The sequence below is a fragment of the Gymnodraco acuticeps genome, unplaced genomic scaffold (assembly GCF_902827175.1).
Source record: "Gymnodraco acuticeps unplaced genomic scaffold, fGymAcu1.1, whole genome shotgun sequence".
Lineage (NCBI taxonomy): Eukaryota > Metazoa > Chordata > Actinopteri > Perciformes > Bathydraconidae > Gymnodraco > Gymnodraco acuticeps.
In genome coordinates this window covers 251,883-269,893 of record NW_022990276.1, presented here as the reverse complement: position 1 = coordinate 269,893, position 18,011 = coordinate 251,883, and the positions used below count along the sequence as shown (strand labels likewise).

At 40.6% G+C, this 18,011-nt stretch overlaps 1 protein-coding gene across 1 annotated transcript in view; it reads right to left on the bottom strand.

Annotated features, from left to right (window-relative positions):
* cops7a (COP9 constitutive photomorphogenic homolog subunit 7A) overlaps positions 1-17,623 on the bottom strand; it is a gene marked incomplete in the record, with an annotated part of 19,978 nt that extends 2,355 nt beyond the window's left edge. Inside the window, 3 exon segments of the mRNA XM_034221554.1 lie at positions 675-696; positions 2,887-3,009; positions 17,513-17,623. Of these exon segments, the coding sequence (XP_034077445.1) occupies positions 675-696; positions 2,887-3,009 (145 nt within the window).
* Between the last annotated feature and the right edge of the window lie 388 nt (positions 17,624-18,011).

Below are 18,011 nucleotides of genomic sequence, written 5' to 3'. Positions count from 1 at the left end.
AGAGAGAGGGTCAAACAGTCACAAAATGGAGGCAGTGCTTATTGTTACTCTGAAGTGTAATGTGAAGCTGGGAGGTGAGTGTGGAGCTCTTTAAGCCGCCAGAGAACAGAGTCAGGGAGGAAGTGGGTCTCCAGCGCCTCTCTCTCCTGCTCCCCTGGTGACGAGACCCACACCCTGGGAGACGGCAGCTCTGACAGCTCCTCCAAGGCTCCACAAAGCAGTGCTATGAAAGTAAATGTGCTCCCTGTCGGCGCGACTCCAAAGGGAAGGGAACAGTAAAGTAGGCTACATCCTCTTTTCAGGCTATTGGTTGATGTTCGGCATTCAATTAGACATCATTAAAATTCCACTTCTTGTTGAAGCGTTACACAGACGGAAAATGAAGTCACAAAAGATGTCTAATTGTGCCAGGAACAGAAGACGGTCATCCAATCAGAACGCTTAATGATAAGAAAAGCTTCTCAAAAACAGATAAAAGCACTTGAGGAACTTTGTGAACATGCCTGCGGTGTCTCAGGTGAGGCTATTCACAAAGAAATACAGCTCCTAATAAAACGAGTTCGCCTCCCAGGGACGCCCCTATTACTATTTACACTTTGCTGCCACTGCAATACCTTTTGTATAGTCGCAGTAGGTTCCATAATGCGAACAGGTTGAGGAGCTGGTACATCGGTGTGCATGAGGGCCATTCTCCATCTGTGGTGGAGAGGGGAGATGAGGGGAGAGAAGAGAAGATGAAGTAATGAGAAGGGACTCGGCATAGAAAACTACACAGCTGCATTTTATCTTTGAGGAGAGGTCCTTCTGAGAGAGAGAGTAAAAGAGATGGACTGCATGAAGTGTGCTTATAGTCAGACACTTGTTTTGAGAGGGGTTATATTCACACTGACGTCTGTCTGCAGTGATCCTAATCAGACTTCAGATCTCTGCTCGGTATTCAACAAGGGACTCGCTTTCATTGTGTTCCATTTAGCGAGACTTTAGACCGTAATGTAACGTATTGATTTATATTCTCTGCTGCAGCTCTTACAGTGAACACCAGGGGAGTATTTACGTGAAGTTAAGATTACCATATATATAGTATATGTCCAATATATATGGCATTATGATGTGTTGAGTTTAAAGAGTAGAATCTCTGCTGTTGAGTCACAAAGATTATATGGATTAAGACACTTTTGTATGCATTTATAAGTCTCCTCCAAAAAGAATGACTGTATGTCAGGATATGCTGCTTCCCCCTCCACCCAGGCACGCAACCTTGGAGTAATATTTGACCCCACCCTCTCCCTTGAGCCCCACATCCGCCAAGTTGTTAAAATCTCATTTTTCCACCTCCGCAATATTGCCAAACTCCGTCCCTCTCTCACCCGCCCCGCAGCTGAGCGACACATTCACGCCTTCATCTCCTCCCGCCTTGACTACTGCAACTCACTCCTCTACGGCATCAGCACCACATCCCTCAGTAGACTCCAGCGTGTCCAGAACGCAGCCGCCAGACTCCTCACCCACACCAAATCATGGCATCACATCACCCCGGTCCTCAAAGAACTCCGCTGGCTTCCCCTCTCACACCGCATCCATTACAAACTCCTGGTCCTCACTTACAAAGCCCTCAACCATCTTATCTGCCCCCTACCTCACTGATCTCCTCATCCTCTACCAACCCCCCCGGTCCCTCAGATCCACCTCCGCCGGTTTGCTTTCCACCCCCAAGGCCAAACTCCGGAGCTTTGGGGACAGAGCCTTCTCTGTGGCAGCCCCCAAGACCTCCGTGAGTCTGAGTCCCTCACCCTGTCCCAGTCCCGCCTCAAGACTCTTCAACTCTGTATATCCATAAGCCACCCCCCGCCCCCCCTCAATCAACTTCCTCATGACTACCCTTTCTGTTTACCTTATTTGATTTGTTTTATTCATTTATTATGATCTTTTGTTTTGTTTTGTTGTTTTTGCCTGTCCTTGTTTGTCTACCCTCCCACCGACTGTAGTGCCTCTTTAAGTTTGGGAGAAGCGCTATATAAATATAGTTTATTATTATGCTACAAACAGCTCAAGTTAAAAGCTCAACTCAAGATCAGTGACAGAATGAGTTGGGAAAGCTAAATGGGGATGTATTTACCTTTAAAACCCCTTGGACTAGATAACTGAAGTAAACAAATAACTTTAAAGGTCATTGAATGTCAGACAGAAACATTGAGGCAGAAAACCTCAGAGGGAAACTGAGCTGTAAAGCTTTGTGTTGAAGGAAAGTCGCATTCCTCTCGCCTTCTATTTTATCTGCACTAAACCTTGCTGGTGGTCCTTAAGTAAATGAAAACAAAAGCAATTTCACCGTTCCACTGCATTAAAAGGGGCACAATGTTAAGTAAATATCCCCCCCTGGTCTGGATTTCTCTTTATCCTTTTCTTAAAGAATGGATACAATGACGCAGAACATCCGTACTGTGTAACAGCAATACTCACTACTCTACTCACTCCTAAAATAAGGTGGAAACTGCGTATTCTCATGAAGGTTTTGCGTACAAAATACGTAATAGGTTGATAATGTACCGTTTGAAAGCTGCTTCACGCCAAGTATTTTCTAAATATGGATGTGATAATTGGTGAGTCGTGACCTAGATTACGTCATTAGTGCATTCATATACACACTTCCACATGCATTGATGATTAATGTTGTTCAATGTGGGGAGGAAATACTTCAATCGATGCTGCACTGACTCCTCTTGATACATGTTTGATTAGATCCTGCCGATACATTAACACCTGTGAGATTGAGTTTCTTGTGTTTGATTGAGATGGATTTTATTTCATGCCAGGTCTGAAAAGGTCTCAGACGACACAAAGGGTGAGGAAGATTTAGAGAGAGAGAGAGAGAGAGAGCGTGATTACCTCTCTGACATTAGGCAGCTCCAGGATGTCAGAGAAGACGTAGAGGCCGGGGGTCTCCAGCAGAGAGCTGACAGCCTGGGCCAGAGCGGGGCCGGACAGAGACAGGAGCTGCTCCACCTCCATCTGAAGACAGAGGACACAGAGAGACACAGAGGTTAGCCGGTTTGTACAATCAATCCAAATGTATCTAAATCGTAATACTGTATAAACTAGTGCAATATCATTGATAAAGATCAAATATGTACAACAAATCTGAATTAAGTATTATAAAATCTCCTTGTTTGGTACACATCCTTTTAAACAAATAGCCTTTCACAAAAAATATATAAGATTTTTAAAACGCATTTCCCCCCATATCATGCGACCTAGAGCAAGTGACACAAAGTACTGAAGAATATCGCATAATAGCAGCAGAGGTGTGTAGAAAGTGTGGATAAAAGTCGAGGTATTTCTAACCACTCAGTCGTCTGAGGAATGGTTACTAGAGAACACCCGGCATAAGCGTTGATGAATACCTAAGAACGGCAAAGCTATATTAACGAACCCTACTGTAGGTCTCCACACGATGTCGAAGTCTTTTTAACCAAATGTATGAACATCGTAATATAGACTAGTGCAATATCACTGGTGAAGGTAAATTATTAAAACATATCCGAATGACGAGTTGTGGAGCTGCTAAGAAATTAAACAGACATAATAAAATCTCCTTGTTTGGTACACATCCTTAAAAAAACAAAACGCTTTTCAATGATAATGTTTCCGATAGATAATTTCCTCTCCATATATCAACACATATCGCAATTGCAGTTTTTGTTCCATATTGTGCAGCCCTATAGCAAGTAACACAAAGTACTGAAGAATATCACATAATAGCAGCAGAGGTGTGTAGAAAGTGTGGATAAAAGTCGAGGTATTTCTAACCACTCAGTCGTCTGAGGAATGGTTACTAGAGAACACCCGTCATAAGCGTTGATGAATACCTAAGAACGGCAAAGCTATATTAATGAACCCTAGGTTTCCACACGATGTAGAAGTCTTTTTATCCTCTCGAAAAACCCAGTCTAGCCACTTGTGGCCAGCTGAAAGGACATAGAATTGAGCGAACAAAACTCCTTTTTTCTTTATACGTCTAACTGTCAAGTGCTCTCGACTGAAGCACTTGACCCACAATTACCGGGAGAGTGGCTCAGATAGCAGAGGAGAAGCTGCACTAGGTAGCAAAAATGCAGGCAACAATCGTAACGACTGCAAAGCAGGGCATGGATATTCATCAAAACCATTTCCCTGAATTGAGACACGATGCTAAAGCACTCCCCAGAATAATGACCTAAGCAGTAACAGGAATCTGCCTATGTCTCGAAAGAAAGCGAATCCCGGAAGAATTAAAAAACAGGACCATTCAGTGATTTGGTCTTTGGCCTGCCTCTGCCTCTGGCTCTGTAATCCACACGTTTCAGAGTGAAACATGATGCAAATACAAAATCACAAACAGAGGATGTCAGTCTGTTTCTACTCATGTGTTCCTTTCTTCAGGTTGAAAAGTGCCAAACTGTCAAATGTTTCAATGTGAGGAGCTGTCCTGTTGCTATTTTAAAATATCTTAATCCCAGTGGACACATCTTGGGACACAGAGGAAGTTCAGTCTTACAGATACATGATACAAGTATTGCAGTTGCATCAGAATGGTTTTATTACCCGAGGCCATCTCTTAAAATGAATGCAGGCGAGTCTGGGTACCAACTGCTGAGCTAAGACTAGTCTGACTGGCTCTTACCGTAGACCAGGGGTATTCAACTCAAATTCAACGAGGTCCAGCTAGAGAAAATCTCCCCATGCAAAAGTCCGGAACATCAAAATGTCTAAGTTGCTTTATGAATTAGTGTGATATATATCCCTTTTTCTTTGTTAACCGTTTCACATCATGACTTAACAGTTTCAGACGATTATAGAACAATATCAGTCTTTACGCATCATAGCAATTGAACAGTTTTAAAGTTTCTCTTTCTTTCCCTCTTATATTGCAGTCCCTCACTCACTTTTTTTTAATTCAGTGCGAGAATTGAGCTGGAGCTTGTCCTGCCAGGAGTTTAAATCTGGGCTGAAATGGTGTCAGGGCCATTCTCATACACATGCAGGTGCTCATTGGTTAGCCTCGGTTAGCCTGCCCTGGAACCATATTTAGTTTGAATGTTGATCCTGGTCGACTGATCATATATTGGGCTCTGAGACTGCTTATTTTGTGTGACCTCAGTTCTGACTTGAGAGGGAATGTTTGGTCAAACACTTTGTGTTTTGTCTCATAGTGGCGTTTTGGCACTTTTAATGAGCGCCACGGTCTCTGAACAAATGAGACACACTGGCTCTGTGATCCCAGTGGGCAGGATGAACATGAATGAGTCCACTCAGGGTTAAAAGCTCTGTTCTCACTTTCCACTTTCCTCTTCTTGGAGAGCGCCATGTGTAATGATGTGTCTCTCTCTGTCTGCCGCTAACACGCCTGTTCACTCTCCTCTCCGCTTCTCTCCCTGTATCACTAATTATTCTCTTCACACTTTCCTCTCCGCCGCGCTCTCATCTCTTCTTCTGTGTTTCTCTCCCTGTATCGCTCACTCGTCTCTTTCGCCCCCTGTCGGCAGCAGTTAAAATAGAATCACCCCGTCAAAATTGAAATCCCCTATTAATGTATTGATTATAGGTCCGGGTCCGTATAGGTCGGACTTCTGGGTCCGGATCCGGACCGCGGTCAGCCTGTTGCCAACCCTTGCCGTAGACCAACTGCTGAGCTAAGACTAGTCTAACTGGCTCTTGCCGTAGACCAACTGCTGAGCTAAGACTAGTCTGAATGGCTCTTACCGTAGTAGACTGTATATTCTAACGCTCTTTCTCATCCCAGTTGGTGCTGAGGGTGTTTTGTAGTATCCTTAAATGTGATACATTCAGTTGCACACATGCACATCTTGTGAGGTGTAAAGAGCTGGAGCCGAACAGATGAGCGGACATGTTGCAGCCAAACAAATTCACCTAGACCATTTCTGAAACAGTACTGCTTTTGATTTCATGCATTTTTAAAAGTCAAATGAGGCCGGATTGGATCCATCCGTGTATTTCTATTGAATTTAAAAGGAGGGCAGACCTGGCTGAGCGAGAGATTGCTGAAAACAAACAAAGTGGCCCTGCTCAATATGCACAATGCAGCTTTCAGGATAAACAGTACCACAGTACCAGTCCAACAACAATTGGAAAAATAATAACAACACTACTAAAATAATACTGCAAATAACAAAGAATAACTCAAAGCATTCCATAGAGAAACAGAAACGCATACCGTCATGCGGTAACAACCTTAGATAATGACAACATTGTTGTTGCTGTACCATTACCACAATTATTGTCAACAATGTTTAATTGTGTACCACGACAACGTAATATCAACAAAAACTAATTGTATAAAGGCTTCTCCTGTACCGTCTCTTATATTTTGCATGTTTCAACTGGCACTATAAACCCCATGCAAAACATTTGGTTTCCTATGTACATTTGGAGGTTTAAAGTGCTTTATAAATAAAGTTGTATTGTATTGTACATTGCCTTGTTTTTTATGCTGCTGCAACGCAAAAAAATCCCAAATTGAGATCAATAAAGTACCTATCTATCTATTCATCTATCTATCCGTCTGTCTATCTATCTATCCATCTATCTATCTATCCATCTATCTATCCGTCTGTCTATCTATCTATCCATCTATCTATCCGTCTGTCTATCTATCTATCCATCTATCTATCCGTCTGTCTATCTATCTATCCATCTATCTATCCATCTATCTATCCGTCTGTCTATCTATCTATCCATCTATCTATCCGTCTGTCTCCATCTATCTATCCATCTATCTATCCGTCTGTCTATCCATCTATCCATCTATCTGTCTATCTATCCATCTATCTATCCATCTATCTATCCGTCTGTCTATCTATCTATCCATCTATCTATCCATCTATCTATCCGTCTGTCTATCTATCTATCCATCTATCTATCCGTCTGTCTATCTATCTATCCATCTATCTATCCGTCTGTCTATCTATCTCTCTATCGATCCATCTATCTGTCCATCTATCTATCTATCCATCTCTCTATCCATCCATCCATCTATCTGTCCATCTATCTATCTATCTCTCTATCCATCCATCTATCTATCCATCCATCTATCTGTCCATCTATCTATCTGTCTATCTATCTATCTGTCCATCTATCTATCTATCTATCTGTCCATCTATCTATCTATCCATCTCTCTATCCATCCATCCATCTATCTATCCATCCATCTGTCCATCTATCTATCTATCTATCTCTCTATCCATCCATCTATCTGTCTATCTATCTCTCTATCCATCCATCTATCTGTCCATCTATCTATCTATCCATCTCTCTATCCATCTATCTATCCATCCATCCATCCATCTATCTATCCATCCATCTATCTGTCCATCTATCTATCTGTCTATCTATCTCTCTATCCATCTATCTGTCCATCTATCTATCCATCCATCTATCCATCTATCTATCTATCTATCTCTCTATCCATCCATCTATCTGTCCATCTATCTATCTATCCATCTCTCTATCCATCTATCTATCCATCTATCCATCTAGGGTTTAGCTTTATTGTTATTTGTACTGTTCATAACAGAATGATAAGTTTCATTGCTACTAGAAGCAAAACGATAAAAGAAATGGTATTTAGTAGCTGAAAGTGTCCCTTGTTGTCCAGTAAAAACTCAATAAAGCAGCTCTCACTTCAGCAGACTCTCAGCTCTAATAAGAAGTGGTTCATCAATCTTTTCCATTATCCTCTTATACCAAAACGGATCTTAAATGGGTCTGAAGATAACTGCAAACCACTGGAGAATAGATTTTAATGAAATGCAACTTGGTGAATCCTTTCGATGCTGAATTTAGCAGTGTCTCAATAGATTTGCAGACAGTTTTTATGATGAGCAAGAGAACTTAGTATTAACTGATCGTACCGTTTTAACTGAATTTATCTCTATAAAACCAAGAGGGGAATTCAACCGGTTAACAACCACAAACAGTGTGAACTCTGCTGTGGATCCATCATAACAAACTCATGCTATACGGCCTAAAAACACGGTTAAAAGTCTAAGGAAGATAAAGCACAACAGATATAGTATATGTCCGGTGGATGTAATGATGCAGACATAGAAACATGTAGTCTTAAATTTGAATATTTCATAATGTATGAAGTAAACTCCAAATAGCTTCAATGAAGAGTTGAAGCAAGCTGATAGAGAATATTATGTACATGACAACGTGGAACTGTATATCAATGAAGGCACTGGTATTAAGATTACCAATAAAGTAAAAGCACTGTTACTTTTAGGATTACAAAGTTAGAAATGGGAGCAAAGTGAAGCGCCTGAAAAATGGTGTGTGAAAGTCACTGTCAAAATTAACCTACTTATCATTTCAGCTCTAAATTAATGGATGTTTAACAATAAGATACACATTCTTGACTGACTGAAGGTTTCTGTCAAAGGCTCGGAAAATGTTAACGTGCAAATGTGGCTGGAACAAAAAAAATACACCAAAAACACAACAGATACAAATATTATCACAAACATCCTTGCAGTGTGACTGTAACACTACTTTGAAGACTATCACATTATTACTATATTTATGGTCGCCAAAACATTGCAATATGGTTCCAGCTGAGATGAAAGATTTGTTGAAAAGTTGGATATTAAGCAACCAGTCACGTCAACATTCATTTGACCCTGATTCAGGCTTTAAATTGATTGAAATTAATTGTAATGTTATAGATCAGGGGTATTCAACTCAAATTCAACGAGGTCCAGTTAGAGAAAATCTCCCCATGCAAAGGTCCGGAACATCAACATGTCTAACTTGCTTTATGAATTAGTGTGATATATATTGAATTATAAAACGGACAAGTCAAATCAAGCAATCTGATTGGTTCTTACAGTAGCCGTGATATAATGAGCGTGCGTATACCACAGGTATAATTGTAGTTACTTTTCACAAGGGTTAGGGTCAATAACGCTGTCCTTTTGTGTGACTTAAATAAATTGTTGATATGAACATTTTAATACATTTATATAATTTTACATTTAAATATGATGTAAACCTTACACTGTAAGTTTGGATTGAAGGCTCTCTAGCATACAGCTAGGCCGCAAACTGACCATGTAAATGTGACGTAAAGTCAGCGTCACACTAGTGCAAATGGCTGTCACACCAGTGGACCTAGGTTATAAATAAGGCCTAGATAGATGCATTTTTAAATTAATTTAGACTACTTATATAAAAGAAAATTGGCCATTGTAGTTAGTTTTGTAATTTATTTTCACGTTCTGGAAACCCCCCCCCCCCCACCCCCTGTTTTCTAACCATTTGAGTACACGGAAAGTAAAACATTTCTACTGTGTTCTATTTGTTTAGTTTGAGGTCCAGGCAGAAGGTATGAGAGACAGGCAGACGATGACTAGTAAGGATAGGACAAGAAAGTACAGGGAGAGGTTGAATGAAGATCCAAGGAGGAGAGAGGATCTCTTGAGAGAGAGAGATGCAGAAAGTAAATGTAACATGCCACCAAGAATGATTAAATGTTTCATTACATGGGCAGAAATGCTTAAGGTTTTGTCCTTTTTTCCTGCAGATATCAGGAGAAAAGCGTGAATGGAGAAATTGTTAGCCTCAGTGTGAAGTCTGTGTCAGCAGCAACAAAAAAGCGGCTTCAAGAAAAATGGAAGAACTAAAAAAGTAGGTCAAGGGACAGGGCCAATAATCAGGGGTGCACATAACTTTGTTGCCCTGGTTCTCAAAGGAGCACCTGGAGATGTTGCTTGGTGCTCATCCTTAAAATGAAATAAACCGTAACTTTTGAGGGGGTCTTGACTTTATTTGCCAGACACACGGCACTGAACACACATGCAGAGGTGAACACTGAACACACATGCAGAGGTGAACACAAGACAACATTAGCACGACCAGTAATCCTACAAGCTGTCGTCACTACCCTCCTGACTGTTCTCCTCACTGTCTTCCTCTCTGTCAGACATGGTAGCTGATGATGTAGGCCTACTACTTTCTCTCTGGTTGAGTCTGCGATTAGCTGCTTGCATCCACAAGTCAACAGCTGGGTTTGGGTCGAAAGTCTCTGTTGTCATCTTAGACAAGTGGATGTAATCAAATAAGTATGTGAACATAACCAATAACCTACCATAGCCAATAACAAATTAATGTAACTTATTTTATTTGTGTGGTTCATTCATATCTTATTTTACCTTAACATTTATTTATTTATGCATTTTTTTAATCTCTCCAGTTTTAAAGGATATTTTTGGTTACTGTCCTATAGTATACATTGGAATGATTTAAAACCTGTTTATCCCAATAATTATAAAGGAGTGCCTTGGAAATATGTGTTTACATAAATTGCGACCAAACCGTTTGAACTTAGACTAAGAGTCCTTACCTCACTGAGCTGTAGTTAACTCATCAGCCTCTCAGTCTGACTGGAGAGGACTCTCCCTCCACATTATTGAAGAAACATCTTCTTCTTATCTCCGTTAGAGCAGCTAGCACGGCACCAGATTCTAATAACAACAGCGCTGGTACCGGTGCACCCTCCCTCTCTCCCTCGCTCACTCGCATTTTGGCTGTGAGCTGCGGGCGCCAGATAAGCCAACATCCCCCACTTTCATCACTTACAGCGCCCATCGTACAGGGCAAATGAAAGGTGTAACCGGGGTGAAAAGGGTGTTACATTTACTTAATTATGAATATTATTACATCAAGGCCGAAAATTAGGATGAGCCCCAACGGTCAAAATGTTTTTTTCCCTCCCAGAACTGCCAGCGCAACACCTCCACAGATCTGGCGAACATCTAGCCAGTGCTACGGGCCGGCCCTGAGTTCATATCATGATTCATACATATATGCAACTCGCAAATATCTTTCTCTCTCTCTCTCTTCTCTATTTTCTCTTTTCCCTTCTCTCTCTCTCCCTCTCTCAATGTTGGTACGCAAATGCGCTTTGTTTCAAATGACCCGGTGCTCTTTTTTTGGCGGAGGTGCGCATGCGCACCTGCGCACCAGTTATGTGCAGCCCTGCCAATAAGGCTATACTTGAACTAACTCCACAGTCACCTCAGGCTGATGATCAACCTTCTGACCATGAAGAGGTCAATGAAGTCCTAGTACTTGTTTTATGCAGCACACCAACACATTCCCCCAATGAGATGGCTCCAATCAAAGGAGAGTACTAGAACAATCTTTAGCTGATTTGCACAAAGAGTACAACCAGACATGTGAAGCACATCATGCAATATCATATAGACAGTTTGTACGATATAAGCCATTCTTTGTCACAGAAGCCTGATCAAATGATCGTAATACATGTGCCTGCTACCAGCATGAAAACACGCGGCTGACAGCTTGTCACAGAGGGGTATACTCTCCTCAAAAAGCCTATCATATCTCCTCTCAAGTATTACTTGTAATACTGAAGACTTACATTGTATGAATCGAACATGCACAAAGTGCTGCTATGATGAAATCAAGCTTGCGGCTTATAACCCAGATGGGAACACTGGACGAAGGAAGACGTGGTGGTTAGGAACAAAACATATCAAAACTGGGTAAAGAAAACAGAAAATGGTACAGTGGCAAAACTTGTTGAGGAATTCAACAGAGAGTTGGACGCCATTGCCATCCATCATTTCAACTGGCTTCACCAGGCCCAGAAATTCAGGCAACTGAAAGACAACCTGAGAGAGAACGAAATAGTTCTACATATTGACTTCTCTGAAAATTATGCCTGTAAATTGAACACAGAGATTCAATCATTTCATTTTGGAAGAAATCGACAACAGGCATCCATCCACACAGTAGTGGCTTACACATCAACAGGTTCACAATCGTATGCCACAATCTGACTCTCTCAGCCATAATGAACGGGCTCAGTGTTTCCCGCAGATCTGAAATATACTTGGGGGGTCGTGGGGGGGTGTTTGAGGTGAGGTGCAACAACATTAACATGAACCTTTCTGTTGGTCGCTTGTTAGCAGACCCTTCACGCGATGGCAGAGCGAACAGGTACAGGCAGGGCCCATAGTGATAGCCCTATAGTTTAAATCTACTACCCACAAATAAACATATGGACATGGGTTACTATTTTAAAAAAAAATTGTAAATGTATTTAGGAACCAATCAATGTGATTTTAAGTGGGGGTGGACCTCAAATCCTCTAGGGGGGTCCGGGGGCATGCTGATTTTTTTTGTTTTTATGAGTTAAATGCATCAATCTGGTGCACTTTGAGGGGGAAATAAAGAGACACCTATATGAAACAGAACTGTATACATTTCAATAATCATAAAATCATGGCCATAACCAATAACATCCCATATCCAATATGAAAAAACACTGAAACTTGTTTGTTTATTTATATTTGGTTCATGTATAGTTGTGAGTGTGTCTGTGCTCCTGAATCAGCCTCTCCTGTCTCCCTCCTCTTTGAGGCAGCAGCAAAGACTAGTTTTAGCTCTCAACAAGTTTTAAAAGTGTATCTTACCTTTTTTCACCTAGTTCACTTTTTATTCATTTATTCATGCATATTTTACTAATCACTATCCTCTCAAATGGAAATATGTGTTTACATAAATGGTGACCAAACCATTTGAGACCCACTGAGAACTTAGACTAAGTTAACTATCTAAACACTCAGAGAGTCCTTTACCTCACCTGAGCTGAGGTTATCCCGAGCTTGAATGACACACAGAGACCAATCAAGGGCTTTGATTTATGATCTGTATGACAGTGGCCATGTCGGCAGGCCACATCATGTGGACAGCCAGTCACCCTGTGTGAGGCAGGCCACTTAACAGGCCTGGCCATCGGGAAACCCCCCGGTCCTCCCGATGGCCAGTCCGGGACTTGGTACAGGAGGCGTAGAGCGAGGGATCATTGTCCACAAGTTAATCAATCGCAGATGGCGTCGTGATCACGGACGGAAAAAAAAAAAAAGGAAAAAAAAATATTATTAAAAAAAAACAAAAAACTAAATGGGTCGCGAAATATACTTGGACGACCGTTAATATACCTGGGCGGCCCGCCCAAGTATAGTCTATGTGTGGGAAACCCTGCTGCGTGGGCCCATATCAAACCTGTAATACAGGAAATTATGCAAAACTCGGTCCAAAAGATTGACGCGCTCCAGGTGTTAAGTGACGGTCCAGTCACACAGTATCGAAATTGGGGGCTCAAGCAAATCACTTGGAATTACTCAGAGAGAGCCCACGGTAAGGGTGCACCTGATGGAGTTGGTGGAGCTGTGAAACGGATGGCGGACAACCATGTCCATGGGGGGAAAGACTTACAAAATCCGAAGGACTTGTATGAATTTCTGATCAACAGAGAAGTCGAGAACATCCGATTCAAATGGATTGATGAAAGTGACATTAATGTCTTCAATGAAATGTTGCCACCATCAGTTCCAAAAGTCCCCGGGCTTCTTAAAACACATTTACTACAGGGATCTGAGCTGCTTCTGCCAATACCCAGAGATGTGTGAATGCTTCAACTAGGATGAGGATGGACGATTCTTCGAATGCAAATTCTGATCACCTGCAGCCAGACAGCATCCAGGAGACCTATGCTGAGAGTCCCAGTACTGATGGAGAAGAATGAAGAGTACACTGTGGGAAAGTTTGTCATAGTTAGCTATGACAACAAACTATTTGTTGGTCAAATCACCAAGCTACTTCTTGACCACAATGAAATCAACTGCATGGTTCAGCATGGAAAGAGAAACGTATTCGGGACGGGTGGCGCAGTGGTCTGTGCGTTTGATCATCAGATCAAGGGGGCGTTGGGGAACCCCAGTTCGAAACCCGCTCCCGCCCCACTGCGTCAGGCCGTTGTGTCCTTGGGCAAGACACTTCACCTGAATTTGCTCCTGTGGGTATTGTCCACAGTAGATGACCATTACATGTATGTATCAGGGTTTCCGCTAGGATTTTTTCTCGCCGGTCAAATGTCCGGGCAGAATTTATTTTAACGGACACATTTGAAACTTACCGGTCATATTTCAATAATAATAGTAAGAGTTATGTAGCAGAGTTTCCGTTAGCAGGTAATTACCGGACTATGAGCAGATATGCTGATGTTTAAAACTCAGTTCACGGGGCTCATTTTTATATTGCTTCAGTTTATAATCGTAACAGATCGAAAAATTCAGATTCATTTTTCAATAAATGATTCCACAAACAACAAACAACATAATTATTACATTCAAACAAACTACTTGTAGTAGATGAAGTACATTATTCAAAAATTAACTTTGAATAATAACACGGGAGAAACGGATCCTCTCTTTTCCCCTCTCCCTCCCTCTCTCCTGACAGCCCGTCAGTTTCTCATGCAGCAAGCTAAAACAGTGGGCGGGGCTTCAGGTGATTATGCAGAGCTGCGTGTCTCGGTCAGACTCAGCAGCTGATCTGATCTCTCTCTCGTGTCTGGTTATACTTCACTCGCGTTTATGTCCATATCGATCAGATCCAGCTCTCCTGATCGGCACCGATCAAACTATTAAGAGTGAATATCGGCCGATAATGACCGGCGGCCGATCTATCGAAGCGTCCCTTATTATTACCAGACATTTTGACCGGCAGGTTTTGAATTTACCGGTTTTTAATAAATTTTACCAGCTAAAAACCGGTAATTACCGGCTAACGGAAACCCTGGTATGTATGTGTAATGTGTATTTGTAAAAGCGCTTTGAGAGTCATTGATAAAGCGCTATAATAAATATAAGGATTATATTCAAGTGGCCTAATAAGCCAGACTGCATTTTCTACCGAGAACAAATCGCCAGTGTCATCTCCGAGCCAGAGCCCAACCAGCGTGCTGCACAGCTCACCAAATATGACTGGTTACTATTCAATGAGATCTGAAAGAATGTAGAAACATGATGCGAGTCCCAAGCACCAAAAGCTACAGTCTGAGCTCGTGGACATTGTTTCACCACTCGAGTCAAACTACAGATGTGACTGAATTTTACTTAACAATGAATGTGTTTATCTTTACTGAATGTTTTTATTAATGAGTTTTATCAATTGTTCAATGAATTTGACTGAAAATGAAATTAGTTATCTCTACTGAATGTTACATGAATGAACATGAATGAGTTTTATGGATGAATTGTTTAATGAATTGTTTTGAATATGATTCAAGCTATCCATTGTTATTCACATTTCCGTTTATGTTCATGTTATGATGTTATGATGGCTATTAGCCAATCTTTTTTTTTTTTTTTTAAATAGCACTGTTGATTCTGAGGTTCAGAATATAACCTTAGAGAGTAGAGATGAAATAATAAAGATTTTGTACAAAACTTGGCATATTTTGTAATGGTGTCCATCGGTGTGACAGAATGTCCTGTGGTGCGACAAAAAGAAAAGAAAATAGGCATTTTGGTTCTCAAATGCCTGAGAAAAGTGTTGAATAGAAGAAGAGTAATAGCATCACTATGCATATGTAATAGGGATGGGAATTTGAAAGCAAATGTATATTCGAATATTCGACCCCCAAAAAAATGGTTAACTGATTAACCGAAAAATGTAAACATCCTAGAAACAAAAGACAATGTGGGAAAAATCTTTGCAAAAAAAAAAAAATAAATACATGTTGAAATAAGTATAGAAACCAAGTCGAATTTGTCAAATGTATTGAGCTGGTGATCACAGTTTGAACAGTTGGCCTACAGCTTTCATGCTTAAAACATAACTTGGTTTTTAAATGAAAGAGGGATCAAACACGAACAACATAACGGGTTAGGGTAACGTAACCCTATTACAACAGAGATCAGCAACCTATAACAGGGCCTAAGCACAGAATGCAGCTATTCAATACTCATTCTTGTTTGAGAATATGAGCATGTCTACTCAGGGGAGAGGATTCACAATCAGGCCAGCTGTAGAGAAGACCCTCTCAGCTGGAATTTGGGCCTAAGATGAGGTTTGAGTCTGCGTGATCTGCGTGTAGGGAGGGGCAGCAGCCATATCGTTAGATAGAACTAGCTAGATCTGATGGATTTGGACACAAACGCGAGTGAAGTATAACCGGAGGCGAGAGAGAGATCAGCACCTGCAGCTCTGCCCGCTGTCAGGGACCGGTGAGTGGAGCAAAACACACCTTTAGACCTAACACACTTAGCTATGGCACTGTCGTATACATTGAATTATTCCATTTGATCATATGTAATCAACTTAGGCACCCCTCCTAAAAAAGAAAAAATATATAATAATTTCGAATATTCGATTAATCGTTCCCATCCCTAATATGTAAAGATAGTTTTTAGTTCAATCAGGTTTCATACTTATAATGAAAATAACCCACACTTTTATGAAAAGTCCCTATGTGTAGAGCATTTAGTAGGCAATAACATGATTGTACATTTAAATTGATTACTATTGTTGTAGGCAAATATTTAAAACAAGTTGATAATGGTTGAGCATATATTTCTACTCTGTCTGACAATCTCTGAATTAAATATTATCATTAAACATAATGTCACACCAGGAGACAATTATTAGGACTTCCGCACAGAAAAGTTTATATTATATCAAATAATGAAGGAAATAGATTGGGTCTCACAAAGTTTTGAGTTATTCACGTATTAAGTAATACAGCAGATAAAAGGAAAAAGTCTCAAATAAGAATAGACAGAGACTTGAGATATTAGCTAAATACATTGATAGATACCCACTCTTTACTGTTTCAATAACTGTCTTACATTTTGAAATGATCAAAACATGAAGTCGCTCTGATGTTGTGATCAAGGAATGAAGTAATGTCGCTTAGCTAGACAATTCAACTTATATACTGTGATACATCTGTAAATAACTGTGCAATACACTTCCACTTTCAATACTATCACCTGGCTGTACTCTCACAATTGTAAGTGGTACTGGATGTGTATTTTGTGAATATGTAATTTCTACTTTTACCTTTAATTATTACCTATTTTCTTAGATTGTTAATGTTTGCACCACCAGACACCAAAGCAAATTCCCGTGTAACTGGCAATAAACTTGATTATGAATATTTGATGCATGCTTCATAATTAATATTGACAATGTAAATGTCCCCTCTGTAGGACGAATACATGTATTCTGATTCTGAAGTGTTACAAGTATTTGAACTCCCTGATTGTCCCTATATAAACGCTAACGTTAGCTGCACCGCTAAATCACCTTGCATGTCACCAGACATCAATGCAAATGACAGATGAAGTGCTCAACATAACAAACATATATTTCGCTTCACGTAGGAATATATTTTTAATAGTAAGAGTTCTCTCTAAAATGCGTCTTAGCTGCATCGAGCTCAGTGTGTCATGCTAGCTCTGCTGCTAACGGCTAACCAACTGCCAGGCTTCACTTATCCGCTGACGCTAGGCCTCATTTCATTTTAATCCGTTCTAGTGGTTTTAATCACACCATTTATCCACCTAAATAATAGGAAAATAAAATACACACGTATATAAATCTGTGAAAATGATCAAATAAGGCTGTATGTCTTTAAATGTACCTTATTGTGTTGGTTTATGGCAGACAGGCTCCCCTCTCGTTGTTCAGTTCCGCTGTCAGCGCACGTACGACAACAAAGCAACGTAATCGCTGATTGGACAGTAAGGTGAAAGGGGCGGGATAAGTGCAGCTGTCAATCATTCATCTGAATCAGTGGATCAGAGAGCACATCGACATCTAGCGGTGATCCGATTTAAACCTACTTCAACAGAGAGGATCAATATGTTGTTCACAAAATAAGTCCCAAGATAAATCAGATCGGACATAAAACGGTTAAAGGTAGAGGATATGTCTCTTGTTATTGTCTTTTCTGGTTAAGAACCCTGCAATTCTTTATATGTACCCATCTGTGCCCAAAACTAGACCTATGATGTCTAAAATATCCACAATATTTGTTGTAAATTGTCTAAAAGCTTTAAATCTAGTATGGATATCTCTTGTGCAATTGTAAACCTTTGACATTTGTAGATTAAAAATGAATATTTAATCAATAGTCAAAG